At 40.6% G+C, this 20753-nt stretch overlaps 1 protein-coding gene across 6 annotated transcripts in view; it reads left to right on the forward strand.

The window, feature by feature from the left end:
• LEMD3 (LEM domain containing 3) overlaps positions 1-19162 on the forward strand; it is a 78880-nt gene extending 59718 nt beyond the window's left edge. The window contains exons 7-14 of one of the 6 annotated variants that reach the window (XM_008171470.4): positions 2542-2643; positions 4293-4395; positions 9921-9995; positions 10105-10283; positions 12271-12352; positions 16423-16528; positions 16607-16685; positions 16929-17969. In XM_008171470.4, coding sequence (XP_008169692.2) covers positions 2542-2643; positions 4293-4395; positions 9921-9995; positions 10105-10283; positions 12271-12352; positions 16423-16528; positions 16607-16685; positions 16929-17092 — 890 coding nt within the window. In that variant the 3' untranslated portion in view covers positions 17093-17969. Of the gene's footprint in view, positions 1-2541; positions 2644-4292; positions 4396-4519; positions 4677-9782; positions 9996-10104; positions 10284-12270; positions 12353-16422; positions 16529-16606; positions 16686-16928 lie in introns of those variants that run through there. The other 5 variants (XM_042853251.2, XM_005303201.4, XM_065558352.1 and 2 more) reach the window with 5 other exon arrangements.
• The last annotated feature ends 1591 nt before the right edge of the window (positions 19163-20753 follow it).

Here is a 20753-nt window from a genome sequence, read left to right on the forward strand (position 1 = left end):
ATAATACAATTCACTGTACAAACAAATTCACTGCCTAGTCAAGGCCATCCTAACTAAAATTTATCCCACAATAGAATAACTGAGAGTTCGCTTATCAACCCATTGCATGCTCCTTATCAATAAATCTGGGCTATGACAGACTGAGGCAGAACATGGGTTAGTGTAATGAATCATTAATAGAAAATGCCACTCTGATGCTCTCCTCTTTAAACTGACAGGGCTCTTGCTCAATTGTCACTGTAATTTTGCATGGAAAAGAGATTTTCTTAAGTAACTGAATCCCAAACTATTTATGATTTAATAAGCCAAAATCAGAGCCTTGAACTCGGATGCAGACTACTAGCCACAATTTTAACATTCTTACTGAGAAATCCTGCTGAATGAGCAGCCCCATACATGCTCTGACTTGACTGGATTGAACTTCGGATGGTATTGCTAATAATAAATAGCCTCTCAGATCCTTTGCTTAAAAGGGATGGAACCACTCAAGAGCCACTGACTTGTTCCTGTGTGGACTGCACATGAATCAAAAAAGATCTCATGGTCAGTGTATCAAAAATGGCTGGAAGAACCAAAAGAATTTCCTTCAACACTGTTTCTTCATTGCTAAGAGATCATCGACCAGTGCAATGCCTGTCCCATACTAGGGTAAAGGGGAAGAGGAATCAGAACTCCAGTAACCATCAGAAATTTCCATCCATGACTTTCTCACTAAACATTTCCCCCCAAAATTTGATACAGATCAGTAATAAGATTGTCCGCTTCAAGAGATGACTTCTTGAGCAGAGAATTCACAGTTTCATCATTGAGAATAGTGTGGCACCTTGTTTTCCTTTTTCTCTCCTACCCCCAGCTCCTTTATGCGCATTGGAATGTTTGACAAGATTGTTAATGAACAGTAAGCTTAATTTCCTGGCAGGTGAGATGTCCAGTGGGGAAAAACCTGGGTCAAATTCTGAGTTGAGCATGTTATGTATGATAACTAGAATACCAGACATTTCTGTCTGGAACTGAAGCAGGGAAGGATTTGTAGGCTTGGCAGAATTTGATATTTTCCCCTAGTTTTAATATTTATCGATGTTTGTTTATTTTTAATTATTTTTATTTTTATAGTTTTTGGAAATAAAGGGGGTAGTAGGGTTGGGGTTAAGTGTAGGGCAGTGCTGGAAGTGGGGCTTCAGGGGTCTCCCAGCAATGGCAGCAGGACTGCAGGGGATTCCTTGAATAACTGAGGGTCCCAAGACACCAGAGCACAAGGTGCGAGGGAGGCTATTGTCCTGGTGGAGCAGACACCCCTGACTGGGACCGCAAGGAGGATACCTTGATGGCCAGATGTTGCTGAACAGTTCCTTGTCTGGGGATGGCTCCCACACTGCTGGCCTAGTGAGTGAGTGAGTTAGCAGGGCCGTGACAGCAGAGCTACAGAAGGCTGCCAGCATAGCTGCAGAGCCAGTGATGCCTATTCCCTGAAAGTGTAAGGTATGGGCAAGGCTGTGGTCCTGGGATGGCAGAACAGACCACTGGCCAGGATTGTGAGGAGGAGGAGGATGAGCTCCAGCTGCAGGGGAGGCCACCCCACAGCTGAATGGCTCGTGCCTGGGGATGGAGCCATTCAGCAGTGAGATGGCCTCCCTTGCTGCCTGGAACTCGTCATCCTGGCCAGGTGTCTCTGCTCTGCCCCATCAGGCCCTCCGCCTTCCCCACACTTTGCGCCTGCAGGGATAGGCTGTTACCGGCCCACTGCAGCTCTGCTGTCATGGGAGTGAGGGAGGTGGTTTGTGACAGTGGGGCTATGGAGCGCTCCCTGCTCTGCTGCAGTACCAGTGACACCTGATCCATATAGGCACAAACTGTGGAGGCTGCACTACTGTCAAGCCTAAAGATTTGTCACCTCTATGGAGATAGTCTAGTTAGGATCAGAATGATTTTCATCTGTAGAAATACATACAATACTTCACAGCAAGAAACATTACTGAGTTGAAGCTGTCCACGTTTTATGAGAAATGAGACATTCCCATTTACAAACATCTTGCCTCTACTCCCAAACGCTTGCCTGTAGCCAATAGATAGAGTCCAAAAGCTGCAAAGCATATGCTTTTTAAAGTTCCACAGGCTGTCAAGCCAATATCCTCTCTAAACCTTCAGTTTATGTGAAACCTTACTATTTTCTCTGTCAAGATAATCCAAATTGTATTGTACTTCATCTCAGGGAAAATTAAATGGTCTTTAGTTTACCAATAATAATAGCAAAATGTGATGCTCAGCAGAGGGAAACTGTCATTTTAGTGATATCAGTGAAGTGTTTTAAAAAAAATCTAATAACCTATTTCCTATTCAGCCCCCAAACTAGCTTGTGTGCTGCTTTGTTGCAAAAATGCAAATCATTAACAGTAATGTGTAGTATGTACTTCTGATACATCAAGGATTTTGCTGAATTTAACACACCAGCTAGTTAACCAATTTGCAGAAGTATGCGGTGCACATTTAAGAATAGCTAAAGTTCTAAGTATATCTAAATGAATATTATGAATTTTAATGCAGGTATAGGGATGGTTTGGGGAGTTTTGCACTACATGAAATATCGCTGGACAAAAGAGGAAGAGGAGACCAGGCAGATGTATGATATGGTTGTAAAGATTATAGGTATGAATTTTTAAAATATACAACAAACATTGGTTTAGAAAACCTGTACAAATTTTCAAAATATTGATCCTTTCTGTATCAATTGGCAAGTCAAATGCCCATCTTCTGGTTTTGTGTTCACTCCCTCCCACCTCTTCTGTTGCTATGTAGTGAGTGTTCTGTTCTGAGTGCATTTCCCTCCCACATTTCATCATTAGCTCAGTATTTTAGGCATAATACCTATTCTGTATCCAGAAGTGCTAAACCACTTTAACCTGTGCTAAACCCAAGTAAACCATTGGCATAAGGTGTTTGATTTATGAATACTATACATTATTGCAATCCTGAAGATTTGTGGCATTACCTTGAATATAGCATAGTCAAAGTTATGCTAACTGAACAACCTATTCTTAAAAATGGAAATGGAGAAGGGTAGTGGATGGGTTATATAGCAGTGACACAATGCTCTCCACATCCAATTTATCCTTGTAATTAAACTAGATCTGGCCAACTTTCCTTTTAAAACTGATAAATTCAGTACTAAAGTAATCTTCAGTGACTGTATACCAGTGAAAGAAGCCTTTGAATAGATCATTCCAAAACTGGACCAAATTTTATTTTAGTGAAATTGAATATCCAGATTAACCCCTAAATATTAATTTACTACTTTTGAGTGACATTATATACATGCAGTGTTATTGCTTGTTTAGGACAGTAGCTTCACTTTAAAACTGTCTTGATTTAGGACTTGCTGTTAACTACAGTGATCAATCCAAATCCAAACAGGGGTGGAAGGGCAAACATCTGTGTATATGAGAGGTCGGCAACCTTTCAGAAGTGATGTGCCGAGTCTTCATTTATTCACTCTAATTTTAAGGTTTTGCATGCCAGTAATACATTTTAACGTTTTTAGAAGGTCTCTTTCTAAAGTCTATACTATATAACTAAACTATAGTTGTATGTAAAGTAAATAAGGTTTTTAAAATCTTTAAGAAGCTTCATTTAAAATTAAATTAAAATGCAGAGTCCCCCTGACCAGTGGCCAGGACCCGGGCAGTGTGAGTGCCACTGATCAGCTCGCGCGTGTGTACACACACACGTGTACACACACACACGTGTACACACACACGTGTACACACACACACACGTGTACACACACACACGTGTACACACACACACACACGTGTACACACACACACACACACACGTACACTATTAATCTCCATATAACTCTGCCACAAACATTTGTTTAAAAATAATTTTATTGGAGCGGGAATAGAGTAACATTCTATTCATTTTTTTAAAAGAACACTTCTGTCTAAATTTTTTTTTACATATAGTCAAAAATAACATTCAATATTATTAAAACTCAAAACTGATTTATAGAGAATTTTCCCCCCTTTATTCCAGGCTTATTTTTTACATTTGACAGCACTTTGTATATAGTCAGTTCTGCTGTTTTCCTGATCAGTTTCCCTGATGTGTCTTCCATAGAGCTTTTTAAAAACCAAAAAGGCAAAGCTGATTGTAAAACTACTGATATTGGCAGGGGACTTGAAGCAGCTGTTTGTACCCAGAACTGCTTCTAATTCTTTATTTTTTTAAAAAGGTGACTAAATTTGAAGTTGACTTGTAACAGTGTAGCTAATTGTTGGTTGTGGTGTTCTCAGATGCTCTAAGAAGTCACAATGAGGCATGTCAGGAGAACAAGGACTTGCAGCCATATATGCCTATTCCTCATGTGTGTGATTCCTTAATACCACCTCAGGACAGGTACGTTCAGATTATTCTGTTGAATTGCTTTAAAGGGAAGTATGTTGAGCTTACACATACATAAATGCCTTAGTCAATAAACTAAGCTACTGAATATTTCAAATGAGTAAATGAATCCCTCTAGATTATGTTGCAGGCATAAGAGATGAAAAATCGTAGTTCAAGTGCTGGTCCCCATGTGTATTTTACACATGGATACTCGTGCACATCATGCACCTGAGAACAGAGATTTCTAGCAAGTAGTGTCCAGTGGTCTGTACATCTCAATTGTTTTCATTGTGCTCTGAAGCGAGGGCATAAGGGGTGGTGCAAATCAATGCCTCTTCAATTCCTTCTTACCACTGCATGGCCAGAGTCAGAATCCTCTATGTCCAAAACTATCTTTGACTTCTAATTTGTAAATATGTACAACGCTACCTCGATGTAACGCGACCTGATATAACACTAATTTGGATATAATGCGGTAAAGCAATGCTCCGGGGGGTGGGCAGGGCTGCGCACTCCGGTGGATCAAAGCCAGTTCAATATAATGTGGTTTCACCTATAACACGGTAAGATTTTTTTGGCTCCTGAGGACAGCGTTATATCGAGGTAGAGGTGTATATAGTTTAGTATTCTTAGAATTTTTAGACTTTATAGTTAGTTTAATTCTCTCCATCTCAAGGAGTTCCTTCCCACAGAAAAGCAGTATGCCCAGCATCCCAGGGTTAGAGCAGGGGCAGGAAATGCAGTTCTTTTTCTCCATCAGTGGTGAATCCCTGCACTGCCTTTACTGCCTTGGGGAGGCTCATATCATCGCGAAGTGCAACATTGGTTGCTCTTTCCCTACCTGAACCCGTGAGGGATGAGAGCTGTTTGTGGAAACATCTCAGGGAGAAGCCATGAGACCTCAGTCTGACCCAGACTGGGGAGATCCCCCACTGCTGTGGCTTCAGAAGGTGAGTAGCAGCCCTCTGAGCATGAGTTCTGGAGCAGAGCCAAAACCATTAAGCCTCTCATAAGAATATGGGATACGAACATAAGCATAAGGACGTATCTCTATCCAGATCTGCCGCTGAGAGACAGGACACCTCTCTGTCCCTGTCCAAATTGGTTGAGTGCTCATGCGTGAGTCTTAAAGAATTAAGCCTGCTTAAATCTTCCAATCAAGAAGGGAAGGCGCGATGGAGGAATGATCCATTGCTTCTAGCTCTGGTTCCGGCTCCAATTCTCAAAGGTCAAAAGATCAGCACCTGTCAGCTTCAACTAGAAATTGCATGTTGGATTCTGGTTCAACATACTCCAGGAAGGATCTGCCGAGCCCATCTCCTTAGTTGCACTGGATCTGTCAGTCTGGCCTCCAGGACTCTGAACTCCAGAATGGACTGAGATCTTTGTCACTGGAGGATATGCTTGACTTATCCCACCCACAATCTTCTCTTCTCTTTCTTGTCCCATCCTCCACAGGATATTTCAATACCAGAAGAAACCACCTTGAGGAGAAAGAGTCTTTTCCATACCCTGTCCACAAGCTGGAATATACCAACAGCATGACAGGCAGAACTTGAACCTACCTTTTCATCAGATGAGTCTGCTGTTCTGGATGAACCTTCGCTCCCTCTGAGGGAGACCAGTCTACACAGAACTTCTTCAAGGTCTTGGAGCCACCACCCTCCCAGATATTACCACCCAGAGGACTTGTTGATACCCAGTGCCTTGGAGCACTCCCCATTCAATCAGCCTTCATACTGGCCCTACTGGAGTCTCTGGGGTCTGTACACTAGACATCCCAGATCTGGACAAGAATTACATTTGGCCCTCTTCCCCCGGCCAGTGCCACCTGGCTCCATCAGAGTATGCAGAGGAGGACATTGAGCTGGATTTGCTGGTGCTGACAGTTCCATTGGGCATGTCATCCTCCTGAGTAGATGAGGCAGTCTCTACATCATCCTTATCTCTGCCTGATGACCACAGGCAATACCAGAAGCTCTTGCAGAGAGTGGCAACTGAGCTCAAGATCTGTCTTGAGGAGATCAGTGACATGCAGTGTAGCCTCCTGGATATTCTACACCCCTCTGGCCCTAGCAGGGTGGTCCTCTCAGTAAACGAGGCCATTATAGTACCTGCCGGGGCAGTATGACACATCCCAGCCTTCTGTGCCCCCTCACCAGAAAGGGCTGAAAATTGTTACTTTGTACCAGCTGAAGGAGCAGAGTTTTGTTTACCCACCCAGTGCCCAGTTGCTTGGTCATGCAGGGAGCCACAGGAAGATCCAGGCTGCATCACCTCAGGGCAACTCTGATACAAGGTCACTAAATGCCTTGATCTTTTGGAGAAGAAGGTATTTTCATTACCCAGCCTTCAGTTCAGAACTGCTAACTTACCAGGCTCTGTTAGCAAAATATGATTTCACAAATTATTCCAAATGTGTGGAATTCAGGACAAACTTCCCCAGGAGGACAGTACTCAGTTCTAAGCCTTCATCAATGAAGCAAATTGGTGGCTAAGACTGCTCCAAACAGCAATGGATACAGCTGACACCGTGTCCAGAGCTACTGCTAGAGTCCTGCAAATCTGCAAATATCCACTATTTTGGATTGGATACGGATACAAATTTTGTATCTACACAGGGCTCTAGCTATTGCCACACTATAATCATGAGGCAAGAGTCCTGACTTCATGCTTCAGGGTTCCCCAGGGAGGTCCAGAATACCCCTGAGGACCTCCCCTTTGAGTCTAATGTCTTCATTGAAAAGAGATGAGTTGCTTCACTCACTTAAGGACTCAAAAACAACCTAACGCTCTCTGATCATTTACATCCTAGCCCCAAAGAGAGAGCACCATAAGCAGGTTTATAAGCTTGGACCTTTTCCCTCAGTCCTTTTATAACCAGTGCTCTTACAAACTGACACATAAGTGCCAGAGGGTACAAAAACTCAAATTTGTGGCTTTTTCCACCTCAGTTTCCACCACTCAACCCCACTCACCATCCATAGTTTACTTTTGACAGGATACATGAGAACCGCGTTCCTCTATTGATGCCATCCTTCATGCCCCTCCCCCCGCCGCAAACTTTTGGTGTCTGCCTTGTTCATTTCACTCACAACTGGAGGGCAACAAGAGTGTGCAAGTGGGTGATGGAGAGGATTCAGTCTGGCTTTGCAATCAAGTTTGTCACCTCACCATCAGAAACCCCTTCCTGACTCCTTTTCAGGGACCACTCTCACAAGGAGATCCTACATCAGGAGGTGGACTCTTCTTCAGTGAGAAGCTATAGAGCACGTGCCACCTCAGCATCAAGGGAAAGTGTTCTACTCCCCATATTTCTTCCCGCCCAAGGAAAAAGGAGTTTGGAGACCAATTCTCAGTGTACGCCAACTGAATGTCTTTATTCAAAAATCAAAATTTTGCATGGTCACATTAGCGTTGATAATCCCCTCTGCTAAAGAGGGCGCATGGATCGTGGCTCTTGATGTGAAAGATGTCTACTTTTATGTGGACATTTGCCTGTCCCACAGAAGGTTCCTCAGTTTCCTAGTAAGCCAACAGCACTACCGATTCAAAGTGCTCCCGTTCGGCCTAGCTACAGCACCCAGGGTCTTCACAAAGGTCTTCTCAGTGATGGTGGCCTGGATGACTACGCCATCTTTCCATATGTAGATGACTGGCTCTTGACTGGCAGGTCTAGAATGGATGTTCAGTCTGTCCCTATTCCTCCATTGTCTGATATCTTCCTTGGGAAATCTGTCAATATAGAAAAGTCCTGGCCTGGCTGTGGTCTTACTAACCATACAGATACAAGACAAATACTAGAGTATAATTCCTGCCAAGGCCATAGCTTGTCTTGTTGGACAAACCCAGAACAAGTATGTGCGGGAGTCTTTTCCTTATCCATCCGCCGTGTGTGACCATTCTCATGGACACATCCCTCGTAAGTGATGGAGGCAACAGCTCTGGGCCAAGGCCGCCAGAGCGATGTCTTTCATCTACCATGGATGAACCACCTCAGGTATGCCTTTTCCTTCCATCCCAATGACACTACAAATTCTACAGAAGATTCACCATGACAAAGCTCAGGTTATTCTCATTGTGTCCAACTGGCTCAGATAACTTCTGAAAACATCAACCTGACCTCTCATCAATATCCGACCCTTTCCAGATCTACTGCCTCGAGAACAATGAGGCCAGATATCCCAACCCAGGCCCTCCTCATTTCACAGCCTCGTATTTGGATGGGCATCAGACATAGAACATTCATGTTTGGAGACTGTTCAATCTATTCTCAATCAAAGCAGAAAGGATTGCACCAGAAAATGCTGTCTGACCCATGGAGATGTTTCTTCACCTGGACACAACAGAGCCAATTATCCACAGAAATCATGAGAATTGCTGTTACTCTAGACTACCTACTCATGGGCTTTGGGACTTTGTTAGTTTGCTGTGGGTCTACCTTGCAGCAATCATTGCTTTTCATCCTCCAGTTGAGAGCTATTCTGTTTTCACACTCACTCATCTAACTACAATTAGGTTCCTGAAAGGCCTCATTAGGACTTTTTCACTGGTGGTAAAACCATCCCTGCAATTGGATCTTAATCTTGTTATTTCAGAACTTCCCTTTTAATCATTTTGTTACCTGCTCCATGTCCTACCTCTCTATGAAGATAGTCTTCCTAGTCACCATCATTTCAACAAGAAGGGCAAGTGAACTGGGAGTGCTTATGGCAGTATACTGGTTTGCATAAAGAGGTTTCCCTTTGCCTTCACCCAAAATTTATCCCTAAAGTAATTTCTGAGTTTCACACGTATCAGCCTACTCACTTACTGGTATTTTTTTCCAAAACCTCATGCTTCTGATGAGGAGAGAAGATTTCACTCTTGATGTACGATGGGCTTTAGTGTTCTGACATTGGAGAACAAAATCAATTAGGAAAATGCCTAGATAGCTTGTTCCTTTAGCAGAGTGATTAAAAGGACAAGCATTATTTGCTCAGAGACTGAATGGATCTCTTGCTGCATCATTCATTATCAACTGGCGTATATGCCTCCCCAGAGCGGTTAGTGCCCTATCCACTAGAACACAAGTGACTTCTACAGCATCTCTTCAAGCCCTATTTATACTGGACATATGTAAGGCAAGAGCTCTCTCCATACTTTCGTGAAACAGGCATTGGTCCAGACATCTGCAGATGCAGCTGTGGGGACAGCACTATTCAGACATCTATAACAACTGCATCCTTGCACTCCCTCCACCGCTGTTTAATTGCTTACCAATCACATATTTGTGGAATACATATAGGGACCAGCACTCAAAGAAGAAATGGAGATTACTTACCTGTTACTGGAGGTTCCTCGAGAGTTGTGTTCCTATCTGTATTCCACTGCCTGCCCTCCTTCCCCTCCTGCTGCAGATCATCACTGGATTCTCAGTAAGAAGGAACTGGGGAGGCATCGGTCCACACCGCCCTTATACCTGCTGCTCAGAGCATGAGAAGAAATGTGCATGGTGGGCCAACGGACACTACTTGCTAGAAATCTTTTGATTACAGGTGCCTGGTGCACATGCTTATCCACGTGTGGAATACAGATAGGGATCACACATCTCAAAGAACCTCCAGTTACGGGTAAGTAACTTCCATATTTCTTTTAATTAAAAATTACAAGTATTTGGATGCACAATGTATTTTGTTTGAATATTAAAATTATAATTCTTGTTCTTGCTCTAAATTGAAGGAAAAAAATGAAGAAGGTCTGGAATAGAGCAGTTGACTTTCTTGCTGCAAATGAATCTAGAGTTCGCACAGAGACACGACGAATAGGTGGCACTGACTTCTTGGTTTGGAGATGGATACAGCCATCTGCAGCATGTGACAAAATTTTAGTTATACCATCTAAAGTATGGCAAGGCCAAGGTATAGTTATATTATTAAATGTAATTTGTATCTTGCATTCTACACTTAACATTTATTCTTGCATCTCCTAATGAGGCTAATCTGTCATTTGAAAAGGAAGAATTTGCTTTTTCTAATCTACTTAAATGTAAATTGCAGTTATTGTCTGAAAAAGTGACAATATAAAAATAGCACTTTCCTACTGAATAGACTAGCTCCTCTGTACTTAGCATCTCATCTGCTTACTTCAGTACCAGGTAGAAGCTTTTCTGTTAGTGCTGCAATGGCCATACAGCAGAGCCCTCAGAGTAGTCAGACAGAAAGTGAGCTATTTTCTGGCTCATGTATTATCAACAAAAATAACTGCGCTTCATTTACAGGGTCAGAGTCTGACTTTCATTATCCTTGTGCTAACTCGTTGGAAACAGTCATGTACAGGTGTAAGGGCAGGGTTGGGCCTCCAGAACATTTATTTCTGTCATTGTGTCAGGAAAAAAAGCATGACTTCCGTTTCAGGTGGAGCATGAAAGAGTGGCATTCAAATAATAAATAAACTCTATAGTGGGGAAGTCACTGACCCAAAATATGTATCCATGATAAAATATTTGTAGCATTTCAGAGTGGAACCGCTCTTCTTAAAAAATATATAGGATGTTTTTGCCACACGTCTCCTATTTCTGTCTGGCACAACCAACAGTTTGCTTTAATTTAGAAAGGGAAGTCAGAAATTAAACTTCCCATGGTTTTGTTTCCCTTAAACTTGATGGGAATGTCACTTCAGACACACCTTACATGAGTGGGGAAGGGGGATCTGCGCTCCGGGGATGGTGGGGGGTAACTGGGGCAGGGTGGGGGAAGGGGGAGCTGCCAGTACCTCTCTCCGCTGGAGCCTTTCCTGAATCCTTCTGCAGGCTCCAGCTGCTGCTCTTTCCGCCTCCTGGTGGTGGAGGCCGATTACTGCAGGTAATTAAAGTCCGGTTAGCAGGGCACACTACCAGGTTCCTTTTTCGACCAGACTTTTTGGTCGAAAACCAGATACCTGGCAACCCTAAATGGAATGCCCTCCTCAAATTAATTTGTGAGGCTACTAACAACTCCTTCAGATTTCTACTTAAAACACTTTGACTGTAACACCTTCAAGAAAGTGTTAACCACTGACAGATTGTGCAGAAATGGGATAGTTTGTCTTTCTTCAGAAACCCTTTCAGATATAGTACCATCAAGTTGTGCAGTTGCTAATCTATGTAACCACATCCTTATTTTCACTCTTCTCATCCTTCTCTTCTTTGTAAACTTGGTGTGGTTTTTGTTTTTAAAATTAGATTGTAAGTTCTTTGGCTCAAGGATCATTTCTACTAGTGTGTACGTGCAGTTCCTAATACTAGTGTCCCCATCCTGATTGTGGGCCTTCATATGTCACTCCAATATAAAGAATAATGGAAATGGAAATATTTTTGTATTGAAACATCCGTCCCTATTTCTTAGTAGATTCTGATTAATTATAGAATACCCAAAGGATAGTATAAATGAAAAGTTCACCATAAAATTACATCCTTATAAACATATTGGTAAGTCATAATTAAAACTGAATAATTTACTGCATACATACTTGTCAAATTTAAACTAGTTAGCAAAAACTTACATTTCTGTTTTCACTTACAGATAGTGCATGCAATTTATGCATTAGTTATAGCATACAACTTTTTAGCTATCTGGAATTTGTTTACCATCTAGTGTACTGGCCAGAATATCAAAACTAATATTTTTAAAGCTAGCAATTATGGATCTGAAAAAATAAGTGTGGTGTTTTTCTCAGTATTATTAGTGTCTTTATGGGAACATTGTAATTTGTTGAAATGTTTTTTCCTTTCATATTGTGGAAGGAAGGTATTCTTACTCTTAAGTTCAAGGCAACAAAAGGATTAAATATAAAGATGAGATGCTTGTAAACTAGATAGTATTGTATTAATCACTTACTAAACTATTAAATTCATTTTTTTCCTTGTAGCATTTCATCTAGATAGAAGAAATTCGCCACCAAACAGTTTGACACCATGTCTAAAGATTCGCAATATGTTTGATCCCGTCATGTAAGTAAATGTGGTCATACTCCAAGTGCTATTTTCAATGTGCCTTAGGACAGCGTGGAAAACTTTCATTCTTCAAATCCCTCCTGAAAATGCACCACATCGCAAAGACTTCAACCCCAGTACTTCGGTCAGAGAAATAGTGGTATATAAGCAAAAAATTAACATTCAGGATGTGTTACCATGCATTACCAGCCAAAGTGACTAGAGACTCTTTTTACTTACCTTATCCTCCCTTTCATCTTGCTTTTCGGTGTTAGCATTCTGCAGACCACTTCCTCAACAATAGTGTGTAGTCAGTCATCTGCTGTCCAAATACACTGTCACTCTGGCTGTCCCCTGTTTGGCTGTAAAAATGTTTGTTTTTCTGAAGCACCAAAAGAGACACTGGCTCTTCTATGGCTTACATGCAACAGACCGCATTGGCTGTAAAATTAAGAATACAGTCTTAAAGTTGCACAGTTTGGATTTAGAATGTTAAACATTGGGGTGTTTTCCATTCCCTTGGGTCTTGATCACCAGCCCAGTCATGGGGGAAGCTCACCAGAGCATATGATGACACAGCCACCTTGGTTGGAAGTACAAAATGCTGTTCCCACAGAGCACCTAGTGCTTCAGGAGAAATCTTTGCACAGTTTTTAACACAGGAGGATCCGTCTGCTCCTGTTAACCTCTTTTCCTCCTCGCTTAATGACTTCATGATCCTGGATACTTCCTCTTCAGTTGCAGATGATTGTCTCATTAGGAACTTCTGAGAAGAACGGTTGCAGCTTTGGACATAAAAGCTGAGCTTGTACAAGAAAACATCACAAGCTTTTGGACATGCTCTTCTGCCCCTGAGAGGATAGCCCCTCCCTATTAACAAGGCTCTTCTAGAACCAGTAAAGACCTTATGGCATATGCCAGCCTCCTTAGCCCCTACAGCTAAGCACACAGACAAACATTCAAGTGTTTTTATTCCCATGCCACACTGAACTCTTTTGCAGTGACCGCTACCAATGAGAGATCACATCGGGGAGACTTAAATAAATTCCCAAAGAAAAAGAGCCCCAAAAACTTGACTTAAATGGGAGAAAATTTGTTATTCTACCTCCTCTTTCAAGATGTATATAGTAAATTAGAAGGCACTGTTAGCTAAACATGACTGTAAACTGAGGTGCAATGTCCATGTTTTCTGAGAAACTACCAGAGGATGCAAAGGAGGAATTTAAGACTTTCTTTGCAGAAGATTGCATGGTGACTAAGATGTCATTCCAGTCTGTACTTCATGTGGCTGATACTACAGAGGCACTCACTCTAGAAGAAGCAACTGTGAGGAGAGCTTCCTGGGTACAGAACTCGGGAATAGCTATGAACTGTCAACAAATGATTGAAGACATTCCATTTGGCAGTTTTGTCTTTGTTTTCAGATAAAACTGATGCGACCTTGCATTCTTTTAAAGACTCTCAAGCAACACTTTGCTTATTAGTGTTTGATACTCCAGCCCCCAAGAGGTGCCTGTACAGACCTTTAACTGTAGCACAACACAAGCACCTCATCCTCAGCGATTGTCGGGAGGCATGCCATTTGATTCCTCCTTTGAGGACAGCTCTACAGTTGCTAGCAACAGCCAGTCCTCCTTCCTCCCACCCCAGTTTGGAAACAGATGATCACATTTCCTCAGTGCTTGGGAATCTATAATGACAGACAAGCACTGAGAGACTGGGGTATTCTTTCTAGTTTCTGTCGACCTCCTTCTCCACCTAGCTACCCCATCTTTTCTCAGAGACCCATCTCACAAATCAGTGCTCATTCAAAAAGTTCAGACACTTCATTCTAGGAGCCATAGGAGAAGTTCTCTTTCAACATTGGGGAAAGGGGTATTATTTACAATACTTTGATTCCCAAGTCCGTGGAGGGGGGTTGTCTGAGACCCATTCTAGTTCTTTGAAATCTCAGCAAGTCCATCAAGTACGTAAGAGTTCCCTTGGCCTCCCTAACATCGATTATTTTTTCCCAAGATTGCAGCGCTGTTTGCTGCCCTTCATCTCAAGGAAGCTTGCTTCCATGTGGCAGTCTTGCCGAATCACAGGAAACTTCTTAAATTCTGTGATAGCTAAACAACTTTATCAGAATACGTTACTCCCCTTTAGTCTGTCATTGGTGCCACAAGTATTCAGCAAGAGTGTGGTGGTGTCCTACCTAAGGAGGAAAGGAATTCATGTCTTCTCTTACCTGTATGATTGGTTACTTCAGAGCAGATCTGAACATGATGTTCTCCACGACATCCATTTCATCCTTCATTTCTTCGGCAGTCTGAGACTTATGCTGAACAAGGGAATATCTGCATTAGTTCCAACATAAAAAAATCAAGTTCATTGGGACCCTACTTGCATCTACGAAGTTGACTGCTTTTCTCTCTCAGGAGAGATTTCAGACTGTTGTCCAGCTGTGTAAGTGTCTCATGTCATGCCCCACCACCACCGTCTGAGCTTACTACATGGCCTCATGAACTTATGTGATCAAACGTTCTCCCGGTGGGCTACAGTAAAACTATCGACGAAACAGAAATCCCTTAGACAAGTAGGTCCATGTACCTCCTATGTTCCTAGTGTCTTTAGACCAGCGAGTGGATCAGAACAACATATGCAGGGGTGTGCCATTTTCTCATCCCTTTTCATCCAAGACATTCATTACAATGCATCCCTGATAGGATGGGGTGCTTAGCTAGAAGGTTTGTGAACCCAATCATTACAGACAGAATATGATTTGGCCCTTCATTATCAATATCCTCAAACAATTTTCAAGGCTTGCTGCACTTTTCTCCCTCACATCAAGGGCTTGTTGGTCTAGATACTATCCAATCAGCTTTGTCAAAAGAATTGAAACAGACTTTTGCATGAAAAGGGACACATTGTTCCCAGAATCTGTTGGCCAGTCATCTCAGCAGGAAACTTCCCAAAAATCACGAATGGTCTCTGAAGAACAGTGTGCTCAGAACTCGCAAGTGGGTGACAGTCCAGGCTCATTTACTGACACTTCTCTCCTACAGTGTAGGAGTCTCCTGTACAGATTCTTCCTCTCAGTCCCCTGCATTCTGTTCATCCCACAGGTGATCCTCAAGTTGACAGGAGACCATGCCAGATAATTCTTAAAGCTCCAGCATGGTTGAGACAATGCTGGTTCTTAGACCTTCACAGCCTCTTGATTCAACCTCCATCAGCTCTCTGCCTCTTCTTCAGACCTATTGTCCCAGCAGCACAGGCAGATATTGCATGCAGATATGAACAGTCTGCACCTTATGGTGTAAAGGTTAATTCAGGTGGAGGACTGCTCAGTGGCAATTCAGGAGGTATTGCTTAATAGCAGAAAGCAATCCATTACAGTTGCTTATTTAGACAAGTGGAAGCAGCTTTCAATCTGGTCCACTCTCCAGGGCATACTTCTATCAGAAACTAGGATTCAAGACATTTTGGAGTACCTGTTACACCTCAGATCTTTGGGCCTTTCTCTAAGCTCCCTGAGAGTTTACTTGGTAGCAATCTTGGCAGTTTTCCCTCCAGTTCAGGAAACATCCATTTTTAAGTATCAGAGGGGTAGCCGTGTTAGTCTGGATCTGTAAAAGCAGCAAAGAGTCCTGTGGCCCCTTATAGACTAACAGACATATTGGAGCATGAGCTTTCGTGGGTGACATGCATCCGATGAAGTGGGTATTCACCCATGAAAGCTCATGCTCCAATACGTCTGTTAATCTATAAGGTGCCACAGGACTCTTTACTGCTTTTATCAGTTTTTAAAAATCTGATTTGTTTTCTAGATTTTTAAAAGGGATTGTTTTACTCTTTCCCCCTGGAAAAGGATGCATTGCCACGTTGGGACCGTAACATTTTATTAGCTACTTTAATTGGCCATCCAAGGGTGCACATCCCAAGGGTTAATGTTACTACATATTAATATCTAATTAACATACTTTGCATGTTCCTTTAAACATTGCTTTGTTTAAAAAAAAAATCAGAATCAGACTTCATAATAGAAATGTAAAAAAGTGTTCATGTAGACTTTCATTATATCTTCTCTTAATTGTTTTACTTAGGGAAATTGGTGACCACTGGCATTTGGCAATTCAAGAAGCAATCTTGGAAAAATGCAGCGATAATGATGGAATTGTTCATATTGCTGTGGACAAAAATTCACGTGAGGTAAAGGCATTTCCGGTATTCCCTTTATATTTTTTTGGCTTGTTGGTCTTAAACTTAAATTTTTTTTTCTCACCGCAGGGTTGTGTATATGTCAAGTGTCTGTCTCCGGAATATGCTGGAAAGGCTTTTAAAGCATTACATGGCTCTTGGTTTGATGGTAAGAAGTTTGGGGGTTATAAACTGGGGAAAAATGCAGCTACTGTCATTTTTAGCTAGCATTGTAAGATGGCTTCTAACTAAAATATTAAGCAATAACAAAATACATTTTGACATTTTTCGTAGGTATGAATTGTCTGGCAATTTGTTGATTACATCAGTGCACTGAAGTATTTATCTGTTAAACTAAATGTAATGGTCTTATTACATACTCAAACTAGTAATTGGTTGTATTTTACTACAGGAAAGCTGGTAACGGTAAAATACCTGCGGCTAGATCGATATCATCATCGCTTTCCCCAGGCTCTTACTTGCAACACACCCTTGAAGCCATCAAACAAACACATGAACTCAATGTCACATCTTCGTCTACGAACAGGCACAACTAACTCTCAGGGAAGCTCCTGAGAAGACTTTCTACAACTTGTAGGACTGTTACTTGCAGCAGGAAAATTCCTGTTTGGCTGCCGTCTTCCTTTTTTAGTGCTTTTTGTATGTAATATTTTCATTGATTAAATAAAAGTCTGAACGTTCCAGAAATCTTGTTTCCAAAGGGACTTAGCAATGAGGCAGTAATACTAAGTGGACAAAAACAGTTGCTTCAGGAAGTTTTTGGAGCTTGAATAAACAATGCATTTAATTTTTGCATGAAGAACACTGAATTTATTAAACATTTTCAGATGTGGCGGCTGTATTTTTTTGCACCAAGAAGTGTTTTGATAATAATCCAAAAGCATGGAGAAAAAAAGGCTTCCTGTATTTCCATAGTTTCCTTTGAAATAATCTTGTGGATATTTTGTAACAAACACCTACAGTTCCTGATGGCGAATAAGTAAAAAATGTTAATTTTTCAGTCTAATCTTAGGTTTCTGTTGCTGTAAAGGATTCATTTGCTGCAGCTGGGGTATGGGAAAATTAATTTGGCTGTAGTGGTTGCATATAAATGAGGGAAACAGAAACTGAATGCAGATATACTGGTTTTTGTACATAAGTGTAAATGCTGGTGGTGGCAAAAGTAGTCGTGTTCTGTGAGGATGTCTGCATTAAAGCAGTGAATAAGCTTCCTATTTTATTCATAACCTAATGTTTTTTATAGTGTTGGCTGTACCATCACATAAAAGTCAAACGGCCGAACACCTTAAAGTATTAGATACAAGTTAAATATCTTTTATAGTTTTTATATTGAAATATCTGACTATGATTTTGTGTGAAAGGTCTGATACCAATTGTGGTGGATTCAAATTTATGTGAGCAATAAAGAAGCAATTGGCAGATACTGAAAACATATTTTGTGAAAAGCTGTATTTATTACAAATACCAGGACTGTGACAAAGTACTATTGGGATTAAGTAACTTTCCTAATATATTTATAACTTTAAATAAGTTTTAATTAACCAGTTACCTGTAAAATTAACAAGGGTGCATATTTTTTGCAACAAAATTTTGGTTCATGAGAGCTAGAAATATAAATGTACAAGTGAGTTACTTTATTTCAATGTTAAATTTATGTATTAACATTTATTCACTCTTAGTAACTACAGAATTGTTGCTGAGAAGTTTCATTGCAAATCTAAGACTATTGGCTGCACTGATCCCTTGTTTATACAATATAATTTTGTCTATAATTATCCAGCTAAATATTGCATAGGTGGTGAGACTGAAAGTGTACCAGTTAAAATAAATTTAGTAAAACTCACTTTCTTTTGTAGATATGATGGATTTGCAGCATGAACTTGCACAAATAATGCATGTTTTTCTTATGGTTCATTAAACATGATGCACACTATTCTGCAACAGAAAATCTTACTGTGCCTTACCTTGTGCTTTTGTGGGCACCATGTTTATTATTGGAGGGTTTGTTATCTGAAAATTTTTTTAATTCTCAGTTTTACGTCTCAGATGCTAATGAATGAGTATATATAATATATATATAATCTGCCATGCAAATTTCTACTCATGAGGGACAAGTACATATTTTTGATGAGTGAGTAGATTTTATGTCAGGTCTGGTAGATTTTCATGAGTTTTACTATATATACATATATGTATATGTATAATATACATGTATATGTATTATATATGTATATAAACCGATTTTGCTGTATTTGATGTGCATCATAGTGATTTGTTGACCTGATCTTAGTGACCCCATCTTGTGACCTGTTGCAAGAGTGAATGTAAAAATAGTTGTGGCATTTTAAAAGGTCACCTTTTGATGCAGATGCATCATTTTCTTGCTTCTAAAATATATTTCTTGTAAACACTGTACATTTTATTATTGTAATATGGACTATTATGCAGCTTATTTTACCTAAAACTGTTAAGTTGACCAATATCCCTCCCTGCAAGACAGAGGGGAATGTGTATAATATCTGGACATTTGAGAAAAATCAGATATTTGATGTAATTTGTCACCTGTCCTGTAAAAACAAACAAACAAAAACAAAACTCTAATTAAAGGTTTATTAGGGGTTTTTATATGTGTCTCAACTTTTCCATCTTCAGAAGTCTCTCTTTGATTTGTATGTTTGTCTGCATTTGGTGAATGGGTGAGAGAAGAGCTTCGTACTACAACTATTTAAAGTTTTAACAAAAACTCATGTTCACAAGACACAAGTTTAGACTATGCTGTAGAGCTGATTTAATACATACTTTAACTCCACTGAAGACCAATCTTGAGCTGAGAGATCACTGACATTGAGCACGGGAGTATGTGGGAGTTCCAGTGAGTGTGTATTTTATTTTTGTAATATATTTTAAGGCCAGAAGGGAACATTATGATTACCTAATCTGACCTGCATAACACTGGTCCAAGAATCTCATCCACAAATGTCAGCAGCATCAAGCTCATAACTTCTGTTTGAGCTATAACAAATTTGTAGACTCCCATCATATCTCTAGGTAGACGTCCATGATTGATTATCATGCACTACACCTTATTTCTAGTGTGAATTTGTCTAGCTTCAGCTTCCAACCATTGGATCTCATATTTTTTCTGGTAGATAGCTACTATGACAAATCTTTTTCCCCTGCCATTACTTGTGGATTGTGACTAAGTCACCTTTTAATCATTTATTTGATTAAGGTATTGTATTTCCCCAAAAGTTAGACCGCAATAAATGCCTATTCCTGGAGACTAGAATGTTTTATAGGTGCCTGAAAGTCTAAAAGCTATGTTACTGTACTAGGGAAATTGTAACCTGCATATTTTGAAATATCAAAAGGTGAGCGCACTAGTGCAATGAAGAAAATCCCTATAGATTTTGAATTAAAATACAAGAGTGAGTATGGGTAGGGGAAGATGACAAACAGCCCAATCAGAAAACTTCTTAAAAACAGTTCAAAGTTGGAAATACTTTTAATATTTCCTGGTTTCTTCTATGCTGCTATTAAGGTTTTTTTTTCTGTTTTTGAAACATCTATCTTTCGTTAAATCCTCTGGCTTTCCAGAACAGTTTCTATAGCTGTGTTGTAATTCTGGTTTCTACGTTTAGCCAGTTGTATTTGCTTCTTTTGCAATGCTATCTTTATGGTCTGTGGAGAACAGTAAAGAAAAGTTAATTATAGAAGCACATCTGCTGTCTGACAGCAATTGTATGCAATACTTGACATGTAAAAGACCATGATTAACCCTTTCTTATTGCTATGCTGGGTAATGACACCACTTTCCTTTGTGATAAAATTCTTAAATAGCCACCACTTTTTCTCTGGGTGTGTTAAAGCTAGCACACAGGGGTTACTAATCTTCAGATATTCATAAAGCTGTACTCAAGGCTTTTAAGACACTTGGCACTATAGTGGTTAAACCAGTAAACTACCTAACTAAATAATACCCACCTTCCCTCTCCTCTCCCTCAGAGGTCTATGCTCTCTGAGACCAGTTGCACCATTTAATGTAGGTTTAATCTTACTACAGCAAGAAGAGAAATAAAGACCATATCTCCCTTATGCACTCTCTTGACTAAAAAGCCATTATAGCTGAGTGGTGGTCTCTTTCAGATTAGGGAGCCAACACCATAGTTTTTACAGCAAATACATTAATGAAGCTGGTCACTCTACCACATCCTTT

This window comes from Chrysemys picta, chromosome 1 (genome assembly GCF_011386835.1).
Source record: "Chrysemys picta bellii isolate R12L10 chromosome 1, ASM1138683v2, whole genome shotgun sequence".
Classification (NCBI taxonomy): domain Eukaryota; kingdom Metazoa; phylum Chordata; order Testudines; family Emydidae; genus Chrysemys; species Chrysemys picta.